General features: G+C 38.9%; 1 protein-coding gene across 2 annotated transcripts; it reads left to right on the plus strand.

The window, feature by feature from the left end:
- Positions 4,492-9,705, plus strand: LOC109226961 (U-box domain-containing protein 52-like). Of its 2 annotated transcripts, none has more exons than XM_019391917.1 (4): positions 4,492-4,973; positions 5,541-5,659; positions 5,750-5,868; positions 9,623-9,705. In XM_019391917.1, the coding sequence occupies exons 1-4, from the start codon at positions 4,769-4,771 to the stop codon at positions 9,645-9,647; spliced, it is 468 nt and encodes a 155-aa protein (XP_019247462.1). In that variant the 5' UTR covers positions 4,492-4,768; the 3' UTR covers positions 9,648-9,705. The 2 variants fall into 2 exon arrangements, with proteins under 2 accessions (XP_019247462.1, XP_019247461.1); XM_019391916.1 differs by lacking the exon at positions 9,623-9,705 and adding an exon at positions 5,954-6,317 and having other exon boundaries at positions 4,495-4,973.

Genomic DNA, 10,353 nt, shown 5'->3' on the forward strand with positions numbered 1-10,353 from the left:
GAGAAGTGTGAGTGACCTCCAAACCCAAGAAGTAATGAATGGAACCCAAATCTTTAATCTTAAATTGTGCATCTAGGAAGGTTTTGACACTGTTCAACTCAGAAATGTCGTCCCCTGATAACAAAATATCATCAACATATACAGCCAGCACAGTGAGAGAACCAACAACAGACTTTGTGAATAAGGAATAATCCTTTTTGCTTGAAATGAAGCCTCTAGAGAGCAAAGCTTCAGACAGTTTAGAGAACCACTGTCTAGAAGCCTGCTTGAGGCCATACAAAGACTTCTTGAGCTTGCAAACTAGAGGAGAAGTAGAGGAAGACTGTGTAGAAGAAACAGAAACCTGCAAGCCAGGGGGAACTTTCATGTATACCTCTTCATTAAGATCCCCATGAAGAAAAGCATTATTAGTTGGTAGACTGTCCAACCCTTCTTGGCAGCAAGGGAGAGGAGGCATTTAATGGTAGTGAATTTAACTACGGGGGAAAAGGTATCATTGTAGTCAATTCCCTCTTTTTGAGTATCCCCTCTAATCACCAACCTAGCCTTGTACCTCTCAATAGAACCATCAGACTTCTGCTTGATTTTATATACCCATCTGCAAGGAATGGGATTCTTGTTGGGAGGAAGAGGGATTATGTACCAAGTGTGATTAGCCTCAAGAGCTTCAAATTCCTTTAGCATTGCCTCTTGCCAAGCAGGATGGGAGGCAACCTGTTGGTAAAACTGAGGCTCATGCAAGTGCAGTTCAACAGTGGATAGCTTAGAATTAGGAGGGGCAAAATACTGAATATTTGAGCAGACATAATCAGAAAGATAGGGAGGAGGATTACTCACCCTAAGAGACTTCCTAAGGGGTGGAGGAGCACAGGGTACAACAGAGGAGGAAAGATTGGGAAGAGGAGTAGAAACAGGAGCAGAACTTGGAGAAGAGGAGGAAGTGGACACTGATGGGGCAGAAGGGGTAGGAGAAAGAATGTCAACAAATTCAGGAGATGGAGCTGTGAAAATAGGAGAAGAAGGGGAAGCATAAGGAAAGACAAACTCATGAAATACAACATCCCTAGAGTAAAAAATGGAATGAGTGGATGAATTTAAGAGTTTGTATTCTTTCTTTCCACAAGGATAACCAAGAAAGATGCAAGAAAAGGCCCTAGATTGGAATTTATCCCTCGCAAACTTAGGTGAGGTGACAAACCATAAGCAACCAAAAGACTTAAGATGATCATAGGAAGGAGGATGACCATGAAGTTTTTCATAAGGTGAGATATTATTCAAAACAGTAGAAGGGAATCTATTGACAAGGTAAGTAGCAGTTAAGACACAATCACCCCAATATTTGGAGGGTAAGTTAGATTAAAACAACATAGCTCGAGATGTTTCTAGTAAATATTTATGTTTTCTCTCTACAACCCCATTTTGCTGTGGGGTGTGTGGAATGGTGGTCTGATGTAAAATACCTTGGGAAGAGAAGAAGGATTTGGCCTCAGAACTAGACCAAGCTCAAAAGCATTATCAGATCTAGAACTTTGAACTGAAGTGTGGAATTGTGTGATTACCATAGAAGTAAAAGCTTTATTAACAGACAAAGCATTACCCTTGCATGAGAGGAGATGAGTCCAGGTGACTCTTGTAAAAGTATCCACTAAAGTCAAGAAATATCTGAAACTATCATAGGTATTAGTTTTGTAGGGTCCCCAAATGTCAATGTGTACTAATTGTAAAAGAGCAGATTTGTGGATGGAGCTATCAGGAAATGGTAATCTTTGTTGTCTAGCCATAGGACAATAGAGCAAATAAAATATTGTTTAGAAGTAACCTTGCTAGAAACAAATGGAATAGACTTCATTCTAGCTAAAGGTATGTGGCCTAGTCTTTAGTGCCAAAACAGACCAGTTTTACTGATACTAGAAATTGAATTACAATGGGGAATAAGGGGAAGAGGAGTTACAGGATTAGGCGCAGAAGTAGAAATATTACAAGAGTGATTAGTAAAAGCAGGAGAAGAAGATGCAGTAAAATCAGAAACACTGTAAGCAGCAGATGAGACTGACATAGGAATACAGACCATTAGTAGCTTTACCAATTTCCAGTGGCCTCTTCAAAGAAGGGCCCTGTAAATAGCAAGTAGAAATGGTGAGTATTGCAAGACAATTAAGTTGAAGAAGAAGTTGATATACTGAGATCAAGTTAAATTGAAAAGAGGCACAAGAAGAACATTATGCAGGGTTATATCAGCCCTAAGGTGTAAAGAGCCAATTGAAACAACCTTGACTTTATATCCATTAGGAAGAGTGATTAAAAATGGCTTAGGTAATGGTTTTAAATTGTGAAGAAACTGCTTATGAGGTGTCATGTGGTTAGTAGCCCCAGAATCTAAAATCCAAGTATCATCACTTAACTGAGAAAATGCACAAACATGAAAATCAACAGAATTAACCACAGAAATTTTCAACAAACCTGCAAAATTAGCAAAGCCAAAAGTTTCTCCAGAAGAACCATTGTTGTTGGTACCAGGAGAAATATTTGCTTGCTATAGAAGAGAGACAAGATGTTGATATTGCTCCTGGCTTAAACCATGAGGAGATGAAGTCCCAGGTTGGGAAAGAGGAGCTTGAACTGAAGACTCAATGGATGAAGTGTTAGCATGAACACATGAGGTAGACCTTTTAGACCGTGTGAACTTGAAATCAGGAGGGAACCCATGCAGCTTGTAACACTTCTCAATGGTGTGCCCTGACTTTTTACAATACTTGCATGATACTCCCACACCTTGCTCAGGCTTTCTTGACTCAAACTGAACCCTTTGATTAAAACTTTTCTGATTACCGGAAGGTGTAGAAGATGCAGAGAAAGAGACTGACTCATTGGAGAAGCCTGGTGTGTGAGAAGATTCCCTCTATTTCTCATTATGTTTTAACATAGAATAAGCTCTACTAACAGTAGGGAGTGGAGACATCATAAGAATGTTACTCTTAACTGTAGAGTAAGATTCATTAAGGCCAGCTAAGAACCCAAAGAGCTTGAGTTCTTCAATGAATTTGGGTAAGGCACCATAAGAACAAACAAGACCCACATATGCAGTACTCATTTCATCCCAAAGACTTCGCAACCTAGTAAAATAAGATGCAATATCTGAAGTCCCTTGAGAGATAGTTCCAATTTCCCTCTGAATCTGAATGAATTTAGACCCATTAGACTATCCAAATCTTTCATTTATATCTAACTAGATTTCCCTAGCAGTGTCGTACCCCAATACACTGGTAGCAATATCCCTAGAAAGAGAATTGATGATCCAAGCGATCACCATGTCATTGCACCTTTCCCAAAAGGGATAATAAGGAGAATCTACTGAAGGTATATCAGGCCGACCATTAATCAGGCCCAATTTATTTTTGGCAAACAGAGAAACAAGCATACTTTTCCTCCATGCAACAAAATAAGTACCATCAAACGGAGGAGAAACTAAATGAGTACCAGGACTATCTGACGGATGAAGGGTGAGAAGGATCTAGACTCAAAGTAGCAAAACCCTCAGATGAAATGGAAGAAGACGTAGTGTCAGCATCTATGGTCATGATAGCAGCTAGTATTTCTTAAAATCAAATGATATTTCTAAGAAAGTTCAAACCAGAATCACATATATACAGTAACAAATAGGAGTGAGAGTAGATGATACCGCTCTTCTTCAGAAATGGTGAGAACCTGTCGAGACTTTGAGATCCAGTCAAAACTCCATGAATAAACTCAGAAAAGCTTCATCTTTGAAGAAATCGACCACAACATCCACATTAATATGTAAAAACCCCAAATTTTGGAATATTAGGGTTTGTACGTGAAAGCGAAACTTGTAAAACTAGGGTCGAGGGTAACATCGCTCGACTCGGATAAGAGAGCTAATACCGATCGTCGGCTCTGATACCATGTTAAGTGAAGAAAAGCTCGATTATTGTACAAACTCCATTATCAGAGAAGAAGAAATAAGAGACGAAGAGAGAGAAAAATATTTGATCTTGTTGAAATGAAAATGTCTTTCTTATCTTTTTTTCCAGAACCATCTTTCTGTTTATATACGAGTAGGGGTGGCTATCAAGTAAAAGTAAAATGTGGCTAGCTATTACAAAAATGTGTCTATTACATGTAAGAGTATATTATGTACAAATATGCTACTTCAGCTATAACTGGGCCGGTGGTTTATTGGGCGTGTACTGTCCAACAAAAACCAAGGCTTACTTGTTACTATTTCATCAACCAATCTTGGCTAAACAATTTCAAAGCTCCCACCACATGTATATTTCTGCATTTAAAGAACAAGTTTTAACTCTTCTAGATGTCTTAAAAAACAGAGTTAAGTGATGCTTTAGGTATGGAAAGTACTGTAAGAGAATGTAAGTGAAAGAAAAAGGCAAAGATTGCTAACATTAGAAATTGAATTGCACTGTCAGAACATCATGTTATGGTCCAAGAAAACTTTCCCACGTGAAAAAAGGTTTATGTCCAAAGAAAAAGACCAGATGCTTCGGTAATGAATTCCGTCCAAGGGGAGAATACGAGGGCAGTATGCTACTAAGGAGAAATACAAAGTTTCTTTTACTCACAATGTGACAAAATAGAATCAAACTTTTGGTGTCATTGATAGCAACGACCATTCCACACATACTTTAAGTCCACAATTTGGACTACTGGAAGAGATGAAAGATGAAAACAAAGATGAGGGGCTAGTAAAAGAGAACAACTAGCATCATTATTAGTTGCTATAATTCAAGATATGTCTGGTGAAATCGAAGAGATTGAAGAAGATATCAATAGTACAATAAGCAACATAGATGCAGCAGAAATTAATGATATTTATGTAGCTGTTGGGAAAAATGACTTGCATGTTCTTCAGTGGGCACTTGATTATGCCATTTGCCCAGAATTTCGCATCTGCCTTGTGCACATTTTTCCTCCCATTAACTACATCCCTACTCCAGGTAACTCTATAAATAGAAATAACAGAAGCACACATATAAAGGATATGAGTGGTTGTTAAGGAATTCAATTTCCTGTCTGTTTCTCCACTCAATATCTTTTTCTTTTTTATTCTTTTTCAGTTTTTTAATTCATCTAGTTTTACCTATATCACAAACAAGACGGTATATCCAGGACATCACATAAGGGGCATGTCAATTAACTCAAAAAAAGCAGGGAATTCAAGAACAGGAAAAGTATATTGAATATACTGGTTCAATTTTCTTGTTTCTTGTTACCTACAAACAGAGGCGGACCCATGTGTATGGGTGAGGGGTCACCGGACTCCGTAAATTTCGGCCGAAATCCTGTATATATATATACATATATACCTTGAAATTGGTTAATTTAACAATTGGCACCCTGAACACTAAAAGCCTTTAGGGGCCACTGGTTGAGCAGAATAATGTGCTCCCGACACGTAAAAATTCTGGGTCCGCCTCTGCCTACAAAGAGAGGGGGGGAAAAGAGAGCAAAATGAGACGACTTGCTAATGGACGTTGCTAAGTTGAATTTTGTGTAATATATAGTTGGGAAGTTAAAAAGAAGCCAATTGAGCCAAGAGCAGGTGCAAATCTACGAGAATGAAGAGAATAACAAGAGGAAGAATGTCTTGGAGAAATACATCCGCCTATGCAATGATGCCAAAGTGAGTGCAACTAATTGGAAACTCCACACCCAATATAATTCATAAACATTGTTTCATACTAACATTTCTTGATTTAACTTTGGCTGCTAGGTGCCAGTTGATACTATGCTTGTGGAGAGTAATTCAACAGCTAATGCATTACTTGAGTTAATTCCTATTGTCAACATTACCAGTCTAGTCGTTGGATCTAAACAAGCTCTTTCCGCAAGGTAAACATACTTCTCCACAACAGCTTTTTAAGTTGTACTAGTATCATTTTTACGCGAAAAGATGAAATTGACCAATCCATTTCAGGCGAGTGAGGAAGGGACAAGGTAAAGGAGAATACGTTAAAAAGAATGCCCCTGAATTCTGCGAGGTTAAAGTAGTTAATTCTGAAGAGAAAGGGAAGAATAATGGCCAAGTGCAGAAGCTAAAAGAGACTTGTAATCCTCCCTCCATTGCAAGACATTCTGAAATGAATTTCCTTGAATGCATATGCTTTTCGGGCAAGTTCTATTGAAATGTTGGAAGTAAAAATATAAACATTATTTAAACATGTAGAAATTTGTGCCATGTATTAGAAATTGTGATATGCAACTGAACTTGGTAGTAGACTGATATTTCAATGTAAGGTTCAATATTTTAACACCTTATAAATTCATCAAATTCCAATGAAGGGCTGTGACGTGAGCGCTGGAAAAATGTAACTAAATGTAGGTACTACTAGTAATTTTTTTTGGGTCATTAGATGAACTCACTTTCCACTCCCTTGGTCCAGAAGAAATAACCGATGTTTTTCTTCTCTAAATTTGAATGAGTTTTTTTTACATGGTTCTTGTAAAAAGTGAATCTTTTGCATTATGAAAAGAAAAGTTTCTAAGTTGATAGTACTTTTAGTTTATTCTTTTAAATATATATTTTGAGTTTGGGATCTATACACGAATAGTCGGTTGAATTTATTGTTTACTTTTTCTAGTCGGTATACAAACACATATCATATAATGATTATTCATATATATTATATTCGCCAGCTATTTTTAATTTAAGCGGTTGGGTATGCACTGTAGACAATAAAATTGCATCAAAAAAATATAATCAAGACCGAAAATATTGCAACAATCGTAGTATTTTATTTTAAATAATTTGAGTGTTACAATCTCTATGAATCCTTTGATTCTTCTTTTCAATAGTAAATAAAAGAGTCTTCTAGCTTGTAACGACCCGGCCGGTCTTTTCATGAGTTACCGCTTTGTGTCCCCCATTTCTGCTTCTTTATGTGTTGTTCAGTTGTATTATGTGGTATCGGGTTGGTTGGTTCGGGTTCAAAGTGGTTTTGGAGAGGAATGAGACACTTAGTCTCTTTTGAGTAAGCTTAAGTTGGAAAAGTCAACCGGGTGTTGACTAATATGTAGAGGGTCTCGGATGTGAATTCTGATGGTTCGGATAGCTTCGTGAGGTGGTTTGGGATTTAGGAGCTGTGATGACCCTTTCATCACTTGCTTTTAAATTAAATTATGTGTTCTGAGGCCTTAAAAACCTCTTTTATCTTCACCTCGATTTGCGTGCGCAGTCCGGGCGTGTAGCCGGAAAGCTGTTATGTGAAAAATCTGTGAAATATTGAAATTTTAACTTAAAATGCATTTAAGTTGACTTCGGTCAACATTTTTGGTAAACGGACCCGGACCCATGATTTGACGGTCCCGGAGGGTCCGTAGAAAATTTGGGACTTGGGCGTATGCCCGGAATCAAATTTCGAGGTCCCAAGCCCGAGAAATAAATTTTTAAAGAAAATTGTTTTCTGAAATTGTTTAAAGGATTTTGAAATAAAATTTGATAAGAACATGTTGGTATCGGGTCCGTATTTTCGTTCCGGCGCCCGGTACAGGTCTTATATATTATTTAAGATGATTCTGTGAAATTTGGTGAAAAACGGATGTCATTTGACGTGATTCGGACCTAAATTGCAAAAATTGATGTTTTAAGAAGTTTGAGGAAATTGTTTGATTTTGAGGTTTAATTCATTGTTATTGAGGTCATTTTGGCGATTTGATCACACGGATAAGTTCGTATGATGTTATTGAGTTAGTACGTATGTTTGGTTTTGAGCCCCGAGGGCTCGGGTGAGTTTCGGGTAGGTTCCGGGGTGTTTAAACTTAGGAAAAATACAATTGTTGCACCAGTTCTAGTGTAACCGCACTTGCGGTTCTTGGGCCGCAGATGCAGACTCGCAGGTGCGAGAAGTGCATCACAGGTGCGGAAGTCTTCGCAGATGCGGGTAAAGTTCCGCAGAAACGGTTCCGCAGGAGCGGATTTATCCCTCGCAGATGCGGCCCCTGTAGGCCAAGTCATTTCCGCAGAAGCGACCATTTTTCCGCACGTGCGGTTGCGCAGATGCGATCCACAAGTTGCAGATGCAGAAGTCGGGTAGTGAGTCTTTTAAAAACATAACTTCAGCGATTTTTCTTTCAGATTTTCACAAAAATAGAAGAACTAGGGCGATTTTCTCAAGAGATTTTCTTCCCAAATCACAAGTATTCATTAACTGATTTCTTTCAACTATCTAATATTTTTCATCAACTTTTATCAATAATCTTAGGGTTTTAATGGTAGAAAATTTGAAAATTGGGTAGAGTTAGGGCTTTTTGATTATTTGGGAATTTGACCTTGTTTTGGGGTCGGATTTCAAAATAAATGATATATTCGGGCTCGTGGGTGAATGGGTGATCGGGTTTTGGTCCGAACCTCGTATTTTGACCAAGCGGGCCTGGGTCAATTTCTGGATTTTTGGAAAGAATGATTGGAAAGTAATTAAATTGGAATTGGATTGTTTGGCATTTATTGATGTTATTAAGTCGATTATGTCTAGATACAATTGATTTGGAGCCGAATTCGAAAGGAAAGACGGTGTTTGAGGATTGATTTGGCCGTGGAAGTTCGAGGTAAGTGTCCGGTCTAACCTTAGCTTGAGGGATTAGGAGTTGTGTCCTATTTGCTAATTGCTTCTTGTTGAGTACGACGTATAGGCATGGTGACGAGTATCTATACATTAGTGTCGAGCATGACCGTGAGTCTTGAATTGATAGTTGTTGTGTTCTTAAATGTTACTATGGATGCTTTAAATTGATGATTCTCGATATTGAGCAAAGATTTAGTTTATTTTCGTCGATTTTATTTATGATTGAGTATTGGTACTAATTGAGCTGAGTAAGAGTTTAGTTAGGATTGGTTATAGCTGATTCTCCCTTGCCGGGATGTTTGTCTTGATATTGTTGTTCCCTTGTCAGGAAATTATTATATTGCTTTTGTTCCCTTGCCGGGATTCCTTGTGATTTTGTGTTGTCTTGTAAATGGGAGCGGGTGGTATGCCTACCACAAGATTTAATAAAATGGGAGCGGGTGGTACGCCTACCAGAAGATTTAAAGAAATGGGAGCGGGTGGTACGCCTACCACAAGATTTAATGAAATGGGAGCGGGTGGTATGCCTACCACGAGATTTAACGAAATGGGAGTGGGGGGTACGCCTACCACAAGATATAATAAAATGGGAGCGGGTGGTACGCCTACAACAAGATATAATGAAATGGGAGCAGGTGGTACGCCTACCATAAGATATAATGAAATGGGAGCGGGTCGTACGCCTACCACAAGATATGAGAAATGGGATCGGGTTGCACGCCTGCAACAAGATGTGAACTAAGAGTGAAATCTGCCTTGTTTTCCTTATCCTTGTTAGAAGTTGAATTTTGATTTCCTGATAATTCTCTTGAGATTCTATTTTATCTGTTATTCCCCGAAGCATGTTTCCCCTTCCCAGCTTTAATTGTTTATTCTAGTTTATTTTTCCGCTGTACATATATATAACTGCACAGGTTTATCTGGAGTCTGGTCCTAGCCTCGTCACTACCTCGCCGGGGTTAGGCTAGGCACTTACCAACACATGGGGTCGGTTGTGCTGATACTACACTGTGCACTCTGTGCAGATACCAGAGCAGCATTGGGACATAGCGTGGGAGCCAGCATTCAGTCCACAGAGATCCTGAGGTAGTCCTGCAGGCGTCCGCAGGCCCGGCGTCTCTTCTATCTACTATTATGTTCTGTTATCACTTGTATCTGAGACAGACTGAGTTTCTTTATTTCAGACATTTGTATGTAGTAATCATAGACAGTCTGTGAATGTTGTGACACCGGTTTCTGGGTAGAGACATATGTTGGCTATTCGTATCGATTTTGGTATTATATTTGTCTACGTCTTCTGCTTAATTTTCGTCTTCCGCTATTATTTTACTGCTTATCACCTGTTACTACAAGTAATTAAAAGTATAAAAAAAAATAAAAGGTTAAATATTTCTAAATTTCGTGGCTTGCCTAGCTTCTACGAGTATGCGCCATCACGACTCCCGAGGGTGGGAAATCCGGATCTTGACAAGTTGGTATCAGAGCACTAGGTTACATAGGTCTCACAATTCACGGACAAGCTTAGTAGAGTCTGAGGGATCGGTACGGAGACATCTGTATTTATCCCCCAGAGGCTACCGAGTTAGGAAAAACTTCACATTTATTCTTTCTTGTCGCGCGGTTTGGTTTCTCAATGCTAATTGAACTTCTACTGTGTTCTTTCGCAGATGGCGAGAACACGCGCTTCCTCATCTACNCAGCAGGATCGCCAGCCTTGACCTGGGAGCAGTTCACGCAGCTATTTCTGGAGAAGTTT

The sequence above is a fragment of the Nicotiana attenuata genome, chromosome 6 (genome assembly GCF_001879085.1).
Source record: "Nicotiana attenuata strain UT chromosome 6, NIATTr2, whole genome shotgun sequence".
NCBI classification, from domain to species: domain Eukaryota; kingdom Viridiplantae; phylum Streptophyta; class Magnoliopsida; order Solanales; family Solanaceae; genus Nicotiana; species Nicotiana attenuata.